General features: G+C 40.8%; 2 protein-coding genes across 9 annotated transcripts in view; one reads left to right on the top strand and one right to left on the bottom strand.

Annotated features, from left to right (window-relative positions):
- Gpatch2 (G-patch domain containing 2) overlaps positions 1–5,342 on the bottom strand; it is a 145,425-nt gene extending 140,083 nt beyond the window's left edge. For 6 of the 8 annotated variants that reach the window (XR_015048613.1, XR_015048614.1, XM_029478561.2 and 3 more), the window contains exon 1: positions 5,068–5,233. Coding sequence is in view for 4 of the 8 variants with exons in the window: in XM_029478561.2 (XP_029334421.1) it covers positions 5,068–5,120 (53 nt within the window). In the remaining 4 variants the exon portion in view is untranslated. Of the gene's footprint in view, positions 1–4,837; positions 5,030–5,067; positions 5,234–5,280 lie in introns of those variants that run through there. The other 2 variants (XM_085843676.1, XM_029478572.2) reach the window with 2 other exon arrangements.
- The window catches only part of Spata17 (spermatogenesis associated 17), a 160,985-nt gene continuing 144,685 nt past the window's right edge, over positions 5,316–21,615 (top strand). Inside the window, exon 1 of the mRNA XM_021158392.3 lies at positions 5,316–5,573. Within this exon, the coding sequence (XP_021014051.1) occupies positions 5,458–5,573 (116 nt within the window). The 5' untranslated portion in view covers positions 5,316–5,457. The remainder of the gene's footprint in view (positions 5,574–21,615) is intronic.

Below are 21,615 nucleotides of genomic sequence, written 5' to 3'. Positions count from 1 at the left end.
ACAGTGACAGAGCACGGGATGACCACTGGCAAACAGGAACACAGTGACAGAGCACGGGATGACCACTGGCAAACAGGAACACAGTGACAGAGCACGGGATGACCACTCGCAAACAGGAACACAGTGACAGAGCACGGGATGACCACTCGCAAACAGGAACACAGTGACAGAGCACGGGATGACCACTCGCAAACAGGAACACAGTGACAGAGCACGGGATGACCACTCGCAAACAGGAACACAGTGACAGAGCGCGGGATGAGCACTGGCAAACAGGAACACAGTGACAGAGCGCGGGATGACCACTCGCAAACAGGAACACAGTGTCAGAGCACGGGATGACCACTCGCAAACAGGAACACAGTGACAGAGCGCAGGATGACCACTGGCAAACAGGAACAGTGACAGAGCACGGGATGACCACTCGCAAACAGGAACACAGTGACAGAGCGCAGGATGACCACTGGCAAACAGGAACAGTGACAGAGCACGGGATGACCACTCGCAAACAGGAACACAGTGACAGAGCGCGGGATGACCACTCGCAAACAGGAACACAGTGACAGAGCGCGGGATGACCACTGGCAAACAGGAACACAGTGACAGAGCGCAGGATGACCACTCGCAAACAGGAACACAGTGACAGAGCACGGGATGACCACTCGCAAACAGGAACACAGTGACAGAGCGCAGGATGAGCACTCGCAAACAGGAACACAGTGACAGAGCGCGGGATGAGCACTGGCAAACAGGAACACAGTGACAGAGCGCGGGATGACCACTCGCAAACAGGAACACAGTGACAGAGCGCAGAATGACCACTGGCAAACAGGAACAGTGACAGAGTTATGTGCTTCCACTTCATGTAACTACTACATTTTATTTAAGATTTAAAAAGAAAAGGTTGTTTAAGAAAGGCTATTTGGTTTTCTAAATATACAGCAACTAGCCCAAAAGTACAGAATACTAATAACATGGATTATGGCACTGAGTAAACACACATAAATAGTAAGAGAGCCATACCACGGGGAAGGTCTACATTTTAAGACTAATAATATATATATATATATATATATATATATATATATATATATGATCTATAAGATACATCTTAAATGTTAAAATTTCTGATGCTCAATGGAACTTAAAATATATCTTCCTTAATCATACTCTAGTCATCAAATGAGTCTTTGTCTCAAGCAAAAGCTGGGGAGTGGCTCAGTGATCAGATACCTGCCTCGCATGCTCAAAGCTCTGTGTTCCCCACCACCACAACAATGGAATGGGTTTGACATAGCCATTTATTAAAGGGCTGCATCGCATCTTGGGAGGGAGGGAGGGAGGGAGAGAGGGAGGGAGGGCGGGCTCAGCATCAGTTAAGCATCCTTACCACCTTTTCAGAAGACCCAAGTCTGGTGTCCAGCACCCAGGTAACACAGCTTACACCCACCTAGATCTCCAGCTCGTGGGTAAGGAGAGGCAGGGGATCCACAACCTTTTCTGACCTCCTTGACACACACACACACACACACACACACACACACAGGAACAACACAATGAAAACCTGGATCTTCAAAACCAAAAAAGAAACAGTATGTCTTATGGCTTGGTCTAGTGGACCTTCTTGCCTGTGAACTCAGCACTTAAGGAGGCAGAGGCCGAATTCCCTCAGATGTTGAGGCTACCCCTGAGCTACAGAGTTGAGAGCCTGACTTTAATGCATCTGATTCCTGCTTTAATACACAGATATGAATAAGAAGAGAGTTAGAGAGAAGAATCTTTCTTCCCCGCTACAAATCACAATGTTCTCTAACAAACAGGGGAATCCATTCCCCTGACACGTGCCAAAAGCTCCCCTGACTGCATCCAGTTATCCTGTCTGCTGGAAGGAAGCTACAGCTCTGTCACTTTGCCACCAGGGACATCTGAGGAAACCACTTCCTTTCCTCTTTACACTAGAAAAATTTTAATCGGCTGACCAGTAAGTTAAAAAAAAAAAAAAAAGAAAAGAAAAAAGAAGAAGTAAAGTCTATGTCCACGTGTCAGCTAATGACTTGATGTGAGCTCATTCATCAAACTTGGAGGCCATTTCTTGATTTTGTTACTTCATTCAATGACTGACTTCAAGAGACATCCAAACTTTTCTCACTGCCTCTAACTGCTTTCAAAATGTGAATTACTTAGTTTTTTAATGCCTAGATGAAATGTAGTTAGAATATAAATCAAACAAGACCAAAAAAAATTATTTTAAAAAGTAAATCATCCTGTCAACAAGTTTTGGCAGGGTAAATAATGTCTTGATTATACATGATAGCTGCACAGCAAACATTTACTGAATATACATCCTGAATTCCTAGGTTAGGACCATGAAAACAGCTAAGATTTAAATGTAAGTCCCTAGCATACGTATAACCAGATGACAAGAACATGTAGGACATGCAAACCAAAGATAGAATGTGATATTACTGAAATCTTCAGAAAATAAGGATTTTAACTTTCTGCTATGCGAATAAGACAGACTAATAGTTTACATAAAGATGAAAATGACAGCAAATTAGCAAAGCTTAAAGGTCTCCAGCTTGACACGCGAAGGATGCTAAGAAGCTCCCCACAAGTATTTTCGCCAAATTATCCTGTCTAGTGCTTTGATCTTTAACTGAAGGAATGTGTAGAATCAAGCAAAGCTAACAGTATAGGAGACTGAGTTCCAGACCCTAACCAATCAGAAAGCAAACAAACCCCGGCTTCTCAAGACAAACAGTTGTTATTACACTGCTTTCCAGATGTAAAGAAAAGCAAATACCGAACAAGATCGAAATTGCAGAGGCAAAGGTCCACATCGCATTTCAATGGCTTTTTATTGTTGTTAAAACAAAACACAGATAAAAATGTGTGTGGGGGGGGGGGTGCTATCTAGGAAATTACAGGCTAGTCTACAAATCTGGGCGTCTATTTTCTAATTCATAGATGTCTATAGATACAACCTTAGTCAGACAGAACTTGAGTACATTAGGGCGATGAGGAGTTAAAGTACACTAGGATCATACTGCAAATCGCTTAGAGCCGTTATTTAAATTATCTTCGCCTCCGCTGTCACCTTATCTAGGCCATAAAAAATGTATGGTGCCAATCACTGAGGATTTACATGAGATGACATACACAGATAGAACCAAGGCCAGTTAACTACTTAGTGGTAGCAACCGCCAATAGCATGGGGATTTCACAACCTGGATAAAACAATCGTGAAAGGCAGTGCAAAGAATGAAACAAAAAACTGTATTAAGAAATATCAAAGCCTGGGCAAGGCAGCACGTGCCTATAGTTCCCGTTACTGGGGAGGCTGAGACAGGACAACTTCTAGGAGGAAATCAGCCTGGGCTATAGAGCAAAATTCAGCCTCAGACAGGGAAAGGGAGCCCAGAGGAAAGGGAGATTGCAGGTGAAGAAGGGAAGGCAGGAGGGGAAGACAACAGTGGACCAGCATGCACACTAACTAGAAAAGAAAGGTCCTGGTTTTGTGTCACACACCTCTTCGGACAGTTAAGACTCATTTTAAGGTGGCCAGTGGTGGTGGCCCACGCCTTTGATCCCAGCACTTGGGAGGCAGAGGCAGACGGATTTCTGAGTTCAAGGGCAGCCTGTTCTACAGAATGAGTTCCAGGACAGCCAGAGCTACACAAAGAAACCCTGTCTCAAAAAAAAAAAAAAAAAAAAACAAAGAGAGAGAAAGAGAGAGAGAGAGAGAGAGTCTCATTTTAGGGCTTTCTTTCAAAAGCACCAGCTGAGAGGTGCTAATGTCTCACTCATTACAAACGATGAGTTGTTTAGTAAAAACACTACTGCAAGTAACTCCTGTTTAGAGTAATAGCACATCAAGTAATAGCCAGTAATACACAGCGCTATCTGTGCATGATAGGAGACAGAAAGTACAATGAAGAATAAATGGGGTCACCGGTTGGTTTGTGTGTTTATGTCAACTAGCACACAAATGACTTCCTTTCTATTAGGACCAGACCAATCTACTGAACACTTCCATTCCTTAACAAGGCTCTGAACATTGAAGCATTAAGTACACTTTAGAGAAAACACCAGGATGTTGGGAAGTTCCTTTATCTTGTTTTCTGTGGTGGTTCCTACCGCATGTACAACTGCCAAAGCAAAGAAAAACTAGTGCATTGTGACCTGCGTCTCTTGGTCCAAGCTGAGTGTGCCAATTAAAATTGCTCATTTAAAAAGTATCTCCTAGCATTCAAAGTGAAAATTGTGAGAACTTAAAAGCCACAAGAAAAACGACACTGGTTAGAAATGATCTCTAGAGAGGAACCAAATAAGCCATCTGGCCTAAGATATTCTTTTAACTTTTCAGTTATCGGTGATGCTAAACAATTAGACATGCCCACTGGCATGAACTTTAAAAATCACAATTCTTGACTTACTGGTCCGATTTTTATGTTTCAAGATGGACCGCAAGACATCTACTTTCGTGTTACACTCACGTTTCTCTGAAAAGCGTTGGAACAAACGGGGGTTAGGGGTGGGGATGGAGGTTGGACGACCAGGGTTTTCATCTAGAAAATCCAAAACTGAGCTATTATCTCTGGTACTCACGGGCACAGGACAACTTTGCCTCTTAAATTTTCTGTACCTGCGAGTCTCCTACAGCAGGGATGCCATAAGGATCAAGTGTGATTTGTGAAAGCAGTTTGGAAACTTACAGCGGTGGATTCAGGATACCCTAAAGACAAATTCCAACCTGAGGCTACTGGAAAACGCCCCTTTCCCGTAAACTAGGACAGAACCTCCAGGGCGGTGGAAAACTTCTAGGCTTTACACGAACCGAGCTGCGCAGGGAGTACAAGAGCCTGGTGTCTCTGCTACTAAGAAACTTCCGGGCCTGGGAATTTCTGTGATCTTGTCAACCACGGAATCTAGTACAATGTGGCCGGTTTGGAAGGGACAACCGGAACGCGGCCTGAAGAAACTCGGTGCCCGGCCGTCCCTGACCCGGAGCCCCGCGAGCTGTTCGCCGGCTCGCTCGCCCCGTTCCCAACTGCCCGCCGGGCTCACCAGCTCTTCCCGGCGGCGGTTCCGATCGCTGGGCGCCCGTCGGCCCCAAACATCAACGACACCCGGGAGCGCGGCCTCGAGGCTCAGGCCCGAGGACCGACTCCAACTCCCGCAGCCCCGGCCAATTCCAAACAGGACTTCAGCATTTTGAGAGCAACTTCCGGAAGCCGGCTGGAGGCGGAAACCGGAAACCGGAAGCGACCATTCGCTCACCTTTGCCTACTGGACCCTTCCCGTCAGCAGCTCGAGCTTCCAGGAGGAAGGGGCGAGTTGGCTGAAGTCGGGTCTCACGTATACAAATCCAATTTCTCTGTCCAGTTACTTGAAACTGAAACAGAGCGAAAGGAAAGGCGGATAAGTCGGAAGTGCCCTTGGTTCAGCCCAGTTGCCATGGAGACTAATAGTAACAATTTTGGTGAACTCCAGGAGTTGAAGGACATGGCTACTTTAGCCAAGCTGCTGGCCCGGGCACCCTTTCTAGAAAGTCAGTACTACTTTAGGAACCGGTGAGTAGTGAAGAGAGGGGTCTCAGAAGAAGTTTCCTGTTAACAAATTACTTAATTCAGGAAATAATTCTAAATTCTTCTTCTCCCCATGGGGATTCAAACATGATCAGAAATATATATATATATATATATATATTGCACAAGTGGATTATATATACATTGACAAGTCATTAATAGGTTAATATGCTCTAAGGAAGATCCCAGAATAGAGAATTATTAAGGGCAGCCCGAAATGAAGTGATCCCAGACTGAGGAAACAGGCAGGAGGATGACTGTGAGTCCCAGACCAGCCCAGGCAACACAGAAAATTCAAGGCTGCCCTGGGCAACATTTGGGAGTCTTCCTCAAAATACTGTTTTGTGGGGCTTTTTTTTTTTCGACATTTTTAAATAATCACTGAGCAATTTGGTTTGGTGAAACCTATTTTATACAATATAGATCTAGTGGCCTAATTAACGTTACCAGGCTTACCCAGGTAGTTCCATGAATTCAGAATATCAATGTCCAAATGGGAATTTGAGCTTCATTTAATCTCACAAACATCACAGAATTCATCTGTGCTTCATTTGTCCAAGTGAAGTTTCTATACCATTGTGACAAGATAATTGGTACAGTAAATGGGGGAGAGCTAAGGCAGCATTCTCACCCCTCACACCTAAACTTCCTCTCCATGAAAAGCGGACATTGAAACTAGAAGCAATGGCCCAGAGGTTTTCAAAACTTAGAAGGAATCACAAAAAGTACATTACAAAAAGTGTGATAAATTATAGCAGACCAGCGGTGACCATGTCAGTGTGAGAAAGTCCTGATAAGCTATTCTTATCCTAACATACATCTCAACTATGGTTTTGCTATTTCATCGTGATCCTCTAGCAACTACGGTGATAATTCAATCTTGTAACTTGTGAGAAAGTATGGATCTTCTTGCTGGAAGTAGGCCAATGTTGCTTTTTTCTTGCCTCTTAATTTAAGCCTCTTAATTTAACCATTATTTCACCCTGTACTGTCTTACTTCCTGAAATGGAATAGCTACAACAGTTATTTCGTGAATAATTACATTACCGAAGCTTCCGGTTAATCATCTTTAAATAAGCATAGCCATAGCGCAATGGAATTCTTATACGTAACATTCAGAGATCATATAGTATTCATTTAGAGTTATGTGGCAGGCTTGTGCTTGCTCATGACCTCAGTGTGCAGTGGGGACAAGCTGACTCCTTCATGCTGTCGACAGCCTATTGTGGAGCAGACATTGAGAGCAGAATTGTGATGCGCTCGCTCTAAGTCAAAACTGAGCCGCTGGTCTCCCTTCTGCTAGCTGGCATCCAGAGGGCCCGAGTGTGCCAGGCGGGCTGGCATCCAGAGGGCCCGAGTGTGCCAGGCGGGCTGTTAAAGGAAATAGGTCACTCGGGGGTCACACTCAGCTGTAGAGCCTGTGTATTTAAATACTGCGCTACCTGGGAAGAAGTGTCCAGAGCAGCAGTAGTGGTATAGATATTCTGATCTATAGTGCTACCCACAACAGGACTGATGGCTGCTGGGGTGTGGTCCTCCGCATCAGCCTTCAGTGTAATCCCTTTACACTGTTCTGAATGTGGCTCCATTATCTCCATCACTGGAATGATTTGTTTCTCACTCCTAACAGTTCCTAGAGTGATCTTAATTTAGTATGTTGATGTGGTGCCTTCAATTTGAACAATCATTGAAGTTCTAATAACATAAATTAATAGCAACTCACTTGAGTAGATATTAATTTGTTCCTTTGACTCTTAACTGTTTCTTGAATTTACTATTTACACCTTTACTTAATTTTATTTTAAAAATTCCTGAATTTTCTTTTATACTTTTACTTAATTTTGATGAAAAAACAATTTTCCCCTAGTAGACAGTGATGTTTGTACAGAGGTAGAGACGCAGTTCAAATACTTTGTGTTACTTTAACTTTAGTGATAAACTCTTACATGTTTGCTCTAAACTGAACGCTCTAACTATAAGCTTCATCATCTGTAAATCAAAAGCCACAAAGCCTAGAGGTTTATTGGGATGGGTAAATGATCAATGTAACAACATTCAGTTGCATAATTATGACAAGAATTCACAGTAAAGTGAAGTATAAAGTGCATACCCTCAAACCAGGACATTTTTAAAAGGTAGTTAATAACTTCACTATGTACTGCTGGTTACTGTTTTTCTTTGTAAATTTTAAATTTTCATTTATAAATTTGTCAAAAATCGTTATTGATTCATTTATAGTCTAGATACATATGTAATGAAATACACGATTATAAATGTTCAACTCAACCATTTTATATAGTTTAATGAGGTGCCTATGTAAAATTTATTCAGATAAAATGATTCAATATTTGCTCTAAACATTCTTTTGAAAGTTGCTTTTTAGTAATTAATAATAAGGAATATATTTCTAAAGCTAAGTCAGTATCAGACATCTTTATAACATAAAAGAGATGGCTCAGTTTCAAAAGCAAATTAATCCTACCTATTCCTGGTGTCCTAAAAGAGAAATTTCAACTTGCCTATCTCTACTCTGCTAGTTCTTGAGGAAAAAAAAAAAAAAAAAAAAAAAAACTAAAACTGTAATTTTCACAGGATATGAAAAGGATACCCAGATGTCTTAGTTTTATTACTATGAACAGACATGTTCATATGAATAGGTTTTATTGCCTAGCAAACACAGGAGTGGATGTTCACAGTCAGCTATTGAATGGATCACAGGGCTCCCAATGGAGGAGCTAGAGAAAGTACCCAAGGAGCTAAAGGGGTCTGCAACCCTATTGTTGGAACAACATGATGTACTAACCAGAACCCTGGAGCTCTTGTCTCTAGCTGCATATGTATGTAAAGATGACCTAGTCGGCCATCACTGGAAAGAGAGGCCCATTGGACTTGCAAACTTTATATGCCCCAATATAGGGGAATGCCAGGGCCAAAAGATTGGGAATGGGTGGGTAGGGAAGTGGGGGGTGCTATGGGGGACTTTTGGGATAGTATTGGAAATGTAATTGAGGAAAATATGTAATAAAAATATAAAAAAAAAATGAATAGGTTTTATTGCTATGAACAGACATCATGACTAAGGTAACTCTTACAAAGGACAGCATTTATTTGCAGCTGGCTTACAAGTTCAGATGTTTAGTCCATTATCATCAAGGCAAGAGCATGGCAATGTCTAGGTAGACCATGGGGCTGGAGAAACTGAGAGCTCTACATCTTTATCCAAAGGCAGACAGAAGATTTGCTTCCAGGTAGCTAGGGGGAGAGTCGCCAAGCCCACCTCACAGTGACACACTTTTTTCAACAAGACCACACCTCCTAATAATGTCACTCCCTGGGCCAAGCATACTTAAACCACCACATTCCAGTTCCCTATAGGCTTTTCAAACACCTGAGTCTGTGGGGGCCAAAGGTAGCCAAAGCATAGTGCTAAATACATGTACTCCAACTTCAAAAGTCGAATAGTCTGTATCAGTCTCAGCAATGTTCAAAGCTCAGTCTTTTCTGAGATTCCTTCAGTCACTTAACTGCAATAACCTATAAAGTCAAAATAAAAAAGCAGATCATGTACCTTAAACATCACAGGATAAGCGTTACCATTACAAAGTGACAGAGTGAGGAAAGCCTGGACAAAAGCAATACCAAGAACCAGCTGGGTAGCTCCACATCTGATGCTAAAACCCCTCTCAGTGTTGATGACTGCAACAAACTTCTTTCTCTTGGGCTTTCCCACTCCCTGTTAGCAGCTTTCCTCAGCAGGTATGCCCTGGCTCTGGCATCTCTAACAGATCGGGGAATCCCAGGCAAGGTCAACTTCACAACTTCTTGTTCCAATGCCTGGGATCCATACATGATGTGTGGCCTTATGGGATACTCCAGAGGGCTTGGGTCACATCTCCAAATCTGTCCTCTGTAGCACTCCAGGGTCTGGTTGATTCCACTCCATTGTTGGCTGCTTTCCTTGGTGATCATCCCATTATACTGGTGTCTCCAATATGCTGGAGTCTTCCACTACAACTAGGCTTCACTAACAACCTCTCATAGGCTGCCAAGGCTCAAATCCTTTGCATGACCCCTTCAGTCCTGGGCCTTCAACTGCAACTGAGGCTACACCTTCACCAATGGCCTTTCCTGGCCTCTCAAAGTGCCAAGCCTTAGCTGCTCTCCTAGGTTCCTTCATGCCAACAAAGCCAGAACCACCTAGGTGAACCTTACACATTAAGAAATCCAGCTACAACATGAGGAACAACCTTGGCTGTCTCTGGAACAGAGCTTCTTTGTGCTTTCAGAAAACCCTACCCAGAAGATTTCACCTCAGTGATACTGGCCTCTTCATAATCACCACTCATTTCATAGCTCAAGCTAACCAGCATCAATTGTCCCAGTAGTCCTTTTTTTTCTTGACTCTAAATCCAGAGCTTTGTGGCTGAAGCTGCTGAGTTCTGCTGCTTTCTGGGGCTAGAACATGGTCCCCTGCTTCTATTACATTATCACAAGCTTTCTGTTTTCCAACTCCTTCACACGGCCTAAGCTTAGTGGTCCTGGAACTAGCTCTGCAGATTGACCTTGAACTCATTGATCGGTGTGGCTGTGTGTCCCGAGTGCTGGGATTAAAGGTGGGTAACCACCAAGCCTTGACTTAAGTTTTTCCTCTCTCAGAACTTGCTCAATTCCAGGCTGTCCTTGGAAAGAAATCTGCTTGCCTTTGTCTCCTGCGTTAAAGGTGTATAGCTTTTAATTATACCTAACATGATATAACTCTCCTCTCTGCACTTGTAAATGCATAAACTGTAAGTTTAACTGGGTGGGATCTTGCCCCAAGGTCACCACTCCCTTAATTCCTTTTAATATCCATGAACACAGGACTTAGCTTTACTCTACTTCCTGGCGCCCCTTCACTCTTTGAACCATATGTTTTGTATTTCTCCTTCCTATGCTTGCTACTTTTCATTAAAATGCTAATACTTTTCCCCTCTGGAACTTCCTGAGCTGAGTCTCTAGTCCACATTTCTTTCAGCACACTTGTCTTCCAAGCTTGTAGGAGTACACTGTAACTGTACAGATGGTTGTGAACCTTCATGTGGTTGTTGAGAATTAAATTTTTAGGACCTCTGCTCGCTCCGGTCAACCGCACTTGCTCAGGTAAACCCTGTTGTTTCTGGTCAACTCCGCTGTCTCAGTTCCTACTTGCACTGACCCAAAGATTTATTTATTAATTTTATGTGAGTACACTGTAGCTGTGTTCAGACACCCCAGAAGAGGGCATTAGATTTCATTACAAATGGTTGTGAGCCACCATGTGGTTGCTGGGATTTGAACTCGGGACCTTCAGAAGAGCAGTCCGTGCTCTTATCTGTTGAGCTATCTTACCAGCCCAACTTTGTTTCTTTAATGTTTACTTTTGGGTTTATACTGGGAACGAAACCCAGGGCCTTTAGAGTGTGGGAAATCCCTCAAGTGCTATACAACCGGGCCTCGTTTACATTTTAGGGAGTCAAATTAGTGAATATGTTCTTCTAGCTTTAAGGATTTTAGTCTTTCTTGGAATAGTCTGTCCAAGCAAACAATTGTAAAATAACTCTCTTCATTTGCTTCTAATCTAACTAAAGTTTTATATTATTTTGTCATTTTGTAAATATATTTATGTGTATGTGTTGTTTGAGGTGGATCAAAATATAATTGTCTCAATAATGTTTAATGAGTAGTCAATCATTTCCTTAATAATTATTAAATATTGTAAGATAGTAAAATAAAAGCATAAAAGTTGAAAGGGAAGCCAGGCAGTGGTAGTGCATGCCTTTAATCCCAGCACTTGGTAGGCTCATATATACAATGCCATTACTCAGGAAGAGGAGGCTGAATCTCCCTGAATTTGAGACTAGCTTCAAAACAAACAAGCAAAAACTTTAAAAGAAACAGTAGCATTTTCTGTTCACTGGTAATTCCCCCACAGCACTGAGAGGAGGAGATTTGCAAAAGCAAAATGAGGCTGTGGTTGGTGGCACCCCTGTAGACAGTGCTAGGAAGGCAGACTGAGATCAGGAGGAAGAGGCAGAGTCTGGCCTGAGCGAGGAATGGAGCTTGAGGCCAGTATGGGTTAAATGACACCACCACCACCACCACCACCCCCCCCCCCGAGAAGAAGAAATAATAAATAAATAATACTGCAGAATACCAGGCAGTACACGTTTATGTAATATGAATTATCATTTGAAAATACAACTACCTACCATCGTTATAGCTTCAGAGTGAATGTAATTTCACTCAAAATTTTCACTTTTCTATTGTCCATAGAGAAATGAACTCATATGTATACAATTTTTGTACAAGATAATTTTATATATAATGTTTTCTTCTAAAATCATCCCATGAAAATTATTTTGTAACAAATAACTGGAATCAATCTGAATCTCTACAAGGACAATATATGCACAACAGTTTTTAAAAAGGGCTAAGTTGGACTGGAGCGATATCTCAGCTGATGAAGGCACCCACTTCTAAACATGTAGATCTGAGTCCCAGAACCCACAGGGTGGGAGGATGGAAACGACCAATGACTCCTGTGAGGTGTTCTCTGATTTCCACATCCTTGTCATGACTTGCACATGTATGTGCATTTGGGACACACACACATGCAATGTAGGTGTAAAAAGCATCCAAAGGAATACATTTCATACATTATGATATCAAAATTCTTGAGACAAATTAAGGTAAAATGTATGTAGGTAATTTTAGAATATAGAAATGTATAGATTCCTCAATATGGAGCTGGGGATAAACAAAGTGATGTGTAAAGCAGAGATATATAGAGGTTTAGGTTGTGAAAAGGGGAGGGTCAGGGAGAGTAGTCTTGGTGACCTTGACATTTTCCTGTCCTAGTGACATATTGAGCATTACACAATCACGAACTATTTGTGAAATAAAGAGATCAATAAGAAAAATATGTTCTAAGAGAAAAAGGTTGTTTTGGAACCAAGATTAAAGTATGCATAAAGATATAGAAATAGGAAACTTGGCCCTAACCTTGAAAAGCTGAATGAAGTTTAAAAAAAAAATTCAATGAATTTCAGACACAGTACAGTAGCCAATGTAGGATCTGATCTCAAAGAAGCAAACAAATGAGATTAGCCAGACAATCATGGTAGTTGTTTGGTTGGTTGGTTTTGCCTGGAGGTGACTTTTTGGTAAAATTCTAACATCTTCAAAATAGAGCATATGTGGCATCTGGCATATCCACTAAATCCTGGGGGAATGTAGAAAATGCTAACCTGTAACTAAGAGTGAAAAAAATCTATCAGTAGAAACAAACCAGGAGTATAAAATGGTACCAATAGATAAAGCTTTTAAAGTCACCTTTCCCATTTATTTAAAAGTGGAGAGGAAAGCATGAAGATAATAAGAATTTTATAAAAAATAGGAAAAATGATACTTTTAGAAATTAAAAACCATATTTGAAATTAAAATTTATAGAAGCACACACATGTGGACACACAAACACATGCATGCATGCCATGTCGGCACACACATGCGCAAACACACATGCACAGTGCTCAGAAGATTATCAGCCTTGTAAGGTAAAAGGGTGCAGGTCCCTCCTGCCCATTCGTCTCTGCGCATGTTCTTCATATGCACACCAGAAGGTTCTCTATACGACCATAACTCCGTCACTGACATCAGGAAGTGGTGCTGGCTTACACTTCTATTTCACTGTAAACCTCTAAACTTTGCCAACTTCATCAATAATTTTTGGAAGGTTTATGCAACCCTAAACAAAAGTATATCCTCAAATCTGTATAGCTAAAGGATCCTATATGCCCACCCATCCAGAAGGACTATTGATTTTTACTGGTTGCTGTGGGAGGTGGTACCATTTTCTTTCTTGGTATAGCCACTGATAAGTTACCTATGCTCTAGTGAGGAACCCATCCCTTGATCCTGCAACCAATGCTAATTAAACTCAGTGTTGTTGTTTTGCTGTGGTTTTAATTGGGAGAGGACTGTTTCGGAAGAAGAAATGTATCTATAGGAATGAAGAGAATCAGAGAAGGTAATTAGGAAGTGAAAAGTGAACAAAATTAATTGTACACATGTATGAAATTGTCAAAAATAAAAATAAAAAATGTTAACAGATCCCACTTGTCCTGTCTTTCATAGTTACCATGAATGTAGAATATTTATCTGTTTTTATTTTTTATGACTTTTGACCCTTTTGAAGATTACAGGTCAGTTGTCATGTAGAATTTTTCTGGGTTTTTCCCCTTGAATATAGGGACATATTTTGGGGTGGAATGGCTTACGAGTGACACTGCGGTCCTTGCACTGTACTAACCAGATTCCATGTGGTCCTGCATTGTTCTGTCACTGGTGCTATTAATAGATGTCAACCATCTGACAAAGGAGATGACTCAGAGACTTCTCCACTAGAATTTTCTCTTTCCCTTTTAATCTAAGGGTGTGTTTTAAAGCAGGCACTTGGAAACCATATTTCCTATTTCTCAACCCACTCTAAAGTTACTTATTATCAATGTGGGCTCATACTTTCTTGTTCTAGTCAATGAGCTAAAGTCCATTTTTCTCTTCTTACTTTAATTCTAACATTTGTCCAAGGAGAACCATGTCATACTTTCTGCTTTGTCCTGATCACCACAAAACATCCCTGTTTTCTGACAAAAGAATGTATTCTGGTCTCCTCATCATCCGTTTCTCCAAAGGAGCCCTTGTTCCTTATGCTAAGTTCACCTTGTCATTGGGGGTGGTTCTGGGGGTGGTTACTTTTAATGGCCAAAGCTAGGGACCATGCATATGTGTGCATTAATTCATTTTACACCTGTGTTAATTTCTGTGTTAGTCAGTATGGATATTAAAAGCCATAAGTTGACTTTTGTGATATGAAAAGCTATTGCGAAAACTGTTTCATATTCAGTACCCTAAGATTCAACCTATAGTGCTCTGTTGCTCCTAAATTCCTGAACTCCAGCATTCTTTCTGTCGACATCCTCAGTAGCTAGGAATTGCACCACCACACCTGGCTTTTCTCTGTTTTTTCAGATGTGAGAAGCCTGCCTCCCATTATCCTGATAACATTTGCTTTATTAGGCTATTCTACATGTGTGTAACCCAGTTCATCTTACCACAGTGGATACCCCATTCTCTGAAGGGATGTCTTTCCCAACATTTTATGTGGGAGAAGCTACATTGCCTGCCCTCGCAGGTGGACCGTTTATTCGCCATGCATAGAACATTCCTTTCTAGGCTCGTACTATGACATAGTACTCCACTCAGTTTCAGTATGCAAGTATCCTTCCCCTTGCAAACTCTGAAAGCCTGTGTGACTTTATTCCCTTGGTAGCATGTCCAACAGACACTCTTTCTTCCATCACCCACTACAGAATGGGTTTGTTTAGGAAGTGAATAACCGTAAATAAACGATATTTTAGCATGCATTAATAGTAGTAATCTTTGTAGCAAACTATGATGTTTCCTGATCTTTCTAGCATTAAGGTCCTTGCAGCCCCACATTCATTAACCTGTTAAATAACAGCAACAAAAATAGTAATAAGATTATTAATAAGAAGCAAAAATGAAGCTCCCATTTCCTAAGAGTAGCTCTGTTTATTAGTACCAAGAGCCTTTTATCAAACATAGCGATAATTTTAAATTATGGATTAAGTATAGTGTCTCCCTTTAAGGAGCCTAAAACTTTAAAGTTTAGCAAAATCATCTGGAAAACAGTCACTCTGCACATGAGGATATCTGAGACCAAACGTCAGCCAGTGTTGGAATAGTATTCCTACAGTCTAAACCAGTTAGGCATTGTCTGAATATGAGAAAGGAAGAATATTGGGTTTTTAATCTAACATTTATTTACTCATACCTAATATATGTGGGCCAGATGAAGTCCAGCCTGTAGATAGGTAAAAGCAGTGTTTGTATGTCACTGGGAAGATGCTTAACGATATACACTTCATTTTTCTGTTCCCTGCCAGTTAATTCCTGGCCTCAGACATGCACACATACTTCTCAGAGTTCCTACACCTATACTTGATGACAAAGCGACCAGAAACTTCTTGCTTTCTCTTGATGTTTTATTGCATTGCTGTTAATACTTCAGGTCTTTTATCATTATTAATTCACTCAGTATTCACTGTGATAACACTGATCACAATAAATTTATTTCAAATCCATGTAGATGGCATAATTTATTCACTGCTATAGGATTTTCATTATAATCTGGAACTAATTATTTCACCATTAAAATAAAGTGTTACCTACAGTTTTTCGTTTAAAACATAAAACGTCTAGTGGCTCGTGACACATTGTGTGAGCACTCGGCATCCCAGGGCTAGCCAAAGTGTCTGTAAAATTCATTTGAAGCATTTTTTTTAAAGAACAACAGAAAAGAAATGTATGGAAGTAAGATTTCAGCCCACATGTTAAAACTCAGTAAAAACTAGTACTTTTAAGAGTTTTTCCCATTTTGTGATATATACTTATCAATACTGCATACATTCATATTTATATACATTATTGTTAAATACTCCAGAAACAGATTAATTAGACATTTGACTAGTGTATTCAGGAGAGATTTTTTTTTCTTTTAAAAAAAAAACCTAACAATTCTGTGAGCTTATCTGTTTATATTCCGTGTGCCCAGTAACATAAGGAGATGATAAAGTCAGTGTGTAGTACACTAATAGTTGAGTGTCCTAACTAATGTTGTGTGAACCCCAAAGAAGTAGTTAGTGAGGCTGGGCACCCTATTCCTCTCTTTCTTTGCAGAGGCAGACATCTGCAAACTGTTGATAGGGAAGGGAAAAATGTTTCCAGTCATTTAAATAGACTGCATTTAACCGGGAAGTAAATCTAATAGAGTTATATATGATGCTGATGGTAAACGGTAAAAAGTCAGCTCTAGCTATATCTTGGGCTTTATCTGTAGCCACCTTGTTGAATGGAATTATCTTCATGATCTCCTTTGAGCTCCTTGCTCTAATGGATGCTGTATTGCTGTATCCTTGTGTGGGTCATAAGTGACACTGTAGTGCTGTGTCCTTGTATGGGTCAGAAGTGACAGTTTTATGTGCTTCCCTGTTACATCATGTTATGAGCGCATACAATTTTAAAAGAACAATGAAAGACTTCCTCTTACCCTGTAGCCCCTTGCTGCCATGGCATCTCATAGCATTTGGTACCTGTTAATCATTTTTTACCTTTTTGATATCTTTCCATTCACTTCTGAGACATAGTATTATATTTTTATCTTATACTTGGACCAGTATTTTTCCCTCGAAACTTTCACAAACCAAAGATTATAACCTTAGAGGATGTACAGTTCCACTGTCCAATTGGTGATACTGTATACAAGGAATTTTGTATCTCTTAATGGTACAGATCCTACTCCAAAAGCCACAGTCTTCTGCCTTCTCTTCTGTTCTTACATGTCTTGCTCTTCTTCTTCTTCTTCTTCTTCTTCTTCTTCTTCTTCTTCTTCTTCTTCTTCTTCTTCTTCTTCTTCTTCCTTCTTCTTCTTCTTCTTCTTCTTTTTCTTCTTCTTCTTCTTCTTCTTCTTCTTCTTCTTCTTCTTCTTCTTCTTCTTCTTCTTCTTCTTCTTCTTCTTCTTCTTCTTCTTCGTTTCTTCTTTTTCTTCTTCTCCTGCTGCTGCTGCTGCTCCTTCTTCCTCTTCCCCTTCCTCTCCTCCTCCTCCTCTTCCCTCCTTCCCTCCCTCCCTCTCCCTTGTGTCTGCCACATTTTATCAGCTCCTCCAATGTCGCAGATACTTTACTGTGTTTGGAAAAACAGATAAGAGTAAGAGGTGAGCCCAGTCTCAAAGAATGGAAATGGCATCACTGGTATGTAGAAGGCTTCAGGCACTACAAGGATTGATCTTCTTGGAGAAGAAAAGTCAATTCGAGGAGTAACTTTGTGGTCTAGTGGCAAGAGAGAGCATGATTTATTCAGGGAACTAATGGAAGAGAAGGCTCTACTGTGGGTTGAAATGAAAGAAGATGAGGGAATTGTACACGGGCCAGATCAGGTAGTATACGAAGCCATCGGTATACTAATGGCTATGACTTCATTCACAAGTTTGGTATACTAATGGCTATGACTTCATTCACAAGTTTTGGTATACTAATGGCTATGACTTCATTCACAAGTTTGGTATACTAATGGCTATGACTTCATTCACAAGTTTGGTATACTAATGGCTATGACTTCATTCACAAGTTTGGTATACTAATGGCTATGACTTCATTCACAAGTTTGGTATACTAATGGCTATGACTTCATTCACAAGTTTGGTATACTAATGGCTATGACTTCATTCACAAGTTTTGATTTGTCTTCTGAGGTTGGATATTAAAATCTCTCAAGGAAACAATGACATTAGATTTTTCAGAAGATAAATTATAGCACCACTAAGATGGCTCAACAGCTAGGGAGTTTGCTGCCAAGTCTGAAGACCTAAGTTCCATCGTCAGGATCCACACGATGGAGAAAGAGAGCCTACTCCTTCAGACTATCCTCTCATCTGCACATGCTGTCCCCACCCAGTAAAATAAGTAAATAATATTTTTAAATGTTTTAAAGATCACGCATCCCTGGTGTGGTGATACTTGCCTCCCATCCCATAATGTGCGGCACTGGGCAAGAGTACCCACAGTTCTAGGCTGGAGCGACATAAAGAGACCTTGTCATACAGAACAAAACAAACACTCGGGAAAATAAAACCTTGGCATCTAATTAGTTTTTAAAAAGATGAAGGCAGGAATAATGCTGACTATGGATTTCTCAGCCTCTGATATCAGCTGTGGGTTTGATAACATTGCTATTCTTGACAAAGAACTGGTTTAAGATGAGCAGCAATGAGCATCGCTTTAAGAGGATTCCACTAATCCCTCTTAGCACATATGTGTGCCTGTGAGAAGCACACTAGCTTATACACAGCTCTTATGTGGTAAGTAACTGAATTAGTGAATAACTTACTGCCCAACTAGTATTTGTTTTTCCTGTAAGTTTCAGAGATAGCATTTAAAAATAATGTAGCAATAAGTAAACAAATTATAAAGACTTGGGACAATTTGCTGCTCTTGCAAAGGACCCAGATTAGCTTCCCAGCTCCTACATTGAGCAGCTCACAGCTACCTGTAGCTCTAGCTCCAGGCGGTCTCCATAAGTCCCTGCACCCACAAAGCATACATATATTCAGAAACATACATGTGATTTAAAAATCAGCTTAAAAAAAGAATCTTTAGAAAGATCCATGTAATTGCTTTTGAGTTGGTTTATTCCTGTGTTATCCAGGAAGACTTTAAAATCCTGGAGTACAATTCAGATCTCTTCCCCCAGCCTGCTGAAGTCTGAGACTACAGGAACTGTTGCTCAGCCTGGCCTGTTATGATCTACTCTGAGTTGATACTGTACATTATTCTTCCCATAAGGCATTTATGATGTGCTATCAAATGTGCCTCTGGTGTAAACATTACTGAAATTTTAACAGAGAAACAGAATTTAAAATTAAGAAATTTGACCAACAATTCTTTTAAACTTAAAATTGGACTCATGGTTTTTAGAGAGATTTTATTGGATTCTCTCATTTGCCCACTTTTTACTTGCAGAGGCACTGTGTTGCTATTAGGTAATGAATTGGGTTACAAAATTCTTCTTTCAGGTTTCATTCTCCAAGTTCTGGGTTCTGCACAGAACTGCAGTTCTGTATGTGCAGTCTCATATGCACTCAGTGAAACTGACTCTTACAGAGATGAGAACACAAAACATTATGCTGCGTATTTCCCGTTACCATGCTTTATCTAGACATTTCAGATGTATTGGTATATTTAATTTTCTGTGCATTCCGTATTGTTTCTGTAGTAGTTGATATTTCAGGAGGCTGCTCCACTTGTTTCAGTGTTCAATACAATGCTGTATTATGAAAACACATACTAACTCTACTAACCACCACTTGGGATAGCCAGAAACCATTGCTCTGATAGAACAGCTGATGTGGGTTTAACCAATGGTGTTCTATTGCACTGTCCTGGCCTTCCCTGGGCTGGATGCTGGGGCATTCTGAGTTTCTTTACAGCTATGTCTGTCTTGTATTTCTTCGGAAACACCTTTAAGATTCTTCCAGTGTCGTGAGTTTGGTTGGTGTGTTCTTAGCAGGAGCTGTGGCTAGCTAAAGATGGACCTATGAGGGATGCTGGAAGTAAACTCTTATCTCTACATTTTCACTAAGAAAGATTCTGGAAGCTACATCAGTATCAGCTGATGCAGGCTTGCCCTCAGACACACAGAAGGAGCATAATGTGTGCTTGCCCTCAAACATACGGAAGGAGCAGAATGTATGCTCCCTTCAAGCACAGCAGGACCTTCCCAGTGACAGTTTGACTTTCTTACTTGTGTAGATAATGTTTACATTTATAACCAGGATGACCTCCTTCCGGCCACTCTGTACTCAGAATCAGTTCGTCTCTGTGTACTTGACTTTGATAATCCTGAAGACACAATTCTGGGTTTGGTTATCTCTGAGTCAGAGTGTCAAGTAGCCCAGGCTGGCCCCTGACTTGCTGTGAAGCTCAGGATCCCTGAACCTTGATCCTTTCAGGGTCTGGGGTTGCTGGTGAAGCATCACATAGCTCATTGTCCCCACTTCCTCCTTCTCTTTCCTCTCTCTCCTTTTTCTCCCCTCTTCCCTCTCTTCCTTCTCTTCCTCACTCCTTTCTCTCTCCCTGTGTTTATCTTTAAATGAGTTATGCCTTCTACAACTTGGATTCCATCAGTTGATAATAAATTTTAAGGGCAAAATCATAAACCAAATCCTTTATTCTAAAGGAAGCTGTCAAAAATGGCAGAGTGACACATAGGTGTGTCTTTCCTACTTTTACCACTGCCACCTATTAAGAATCTGAACTTCATTGACATAAGGAAAAATGTTCCTTTTTTTTTCCAATGGAGATTTGAACTCCCTTATTTAAGACTCGAGTCTCACTGTGACGCTCACACTGCCCTTAACTTAAAATCCTCCTGTCTTGACTTCTCAGGTCCCTATCACATTCCACACGGGCTGTGAATGTGGATGTTCACTTTTTAAACATGCACAGTGTGTGCAAGATGGTGAAGCTCTTGGAGACCTGAGTTCAAGCCTCACTTCCCTGTGTGGTCACACAGGCTAGGAATCTCAGTGTAGGAGAGCATTAGACAGGGATAATTGGGGATGCTGGCCAACCTTCCTAGCCAATGAGGGACCATGTCTCAAAACAAGTTGGCACCTAGGGAACGACACTGTGGTTAGGCATTGACCCATCCACACATGCGCACTTTCACATGTGCCTGCACCTCGTGAAAACACATCCATGCACCCATGAGTACATAGAAACATAAAAAATGTAGAATGTGCTCAATGCTTTTCCTATTCTATGATCCATTTTTGTAAAATCCTTTGCTTCTGAAAATGAAAAACAGTCCTATAGAACGCATACATCTTCTCTGTTGATCTATTTATTCAACTTAGTTGCTTTCAAAGTTAATATTTCTTGTATTCGATGTTTTATATGTTTGATTCTTTTTAAAATACCTTATCAGATTTGTGGCTGTGTGCTACTACTGTTGGAGCTTTGTAAATGTAGATTTTTTTGTTAATGTAGAAGCTCTGTTTGTGTAGAAGTTCCGAGGTTACCTTGTTTCTCATCTATCAAATCCAAATGTGTTACTTTCCTATTGTCTGACCTCAGTGACAATGCTGTGCCCTGCAGTGTCACCTGTCATCAAGTCTTCAGTGTTTAGATCCACCTCACTCTTGGCCACCCTTGATGTATCTTTGGAGATAAGCTACTGTGCACAGAAGTGTGTTCTGTTTAAAAGCTGTAAGAGGGAGCACTCACAAACAGAAAGAGTAGTTTGTCTACCTATGAGCTCATGGCTCTTGATGACTATGTTAACTGAAGATAACACAGAAGGTGTTTCTTTTAAGTTATTTTTTAAAAATATGATGTGTGTGTACCATGGTTACATCATTCCTGATCCCTCTAAC

Source organism: Mus caroli, unplaced genomic scaffold (genome assembly GCF_978045245.1).
Source record: "Mus caroli unplaced genomic scaffold, Mus_caroli_1 scaffold_1, whole genome shotgun sequence".
In the NCBI taxonomy this organism is placed as follows: domain Eukaryota; kingdom Metazoa; phylum Chordata; class Mammalia; order Rodentia; family Muridae; genus Mus; species Mus caroli.
The sequence above is the reverse complement of the archived record's forward strand: the minus strand, read 5'-3'. Positions and strand labels throughout refer to the sequence as shown.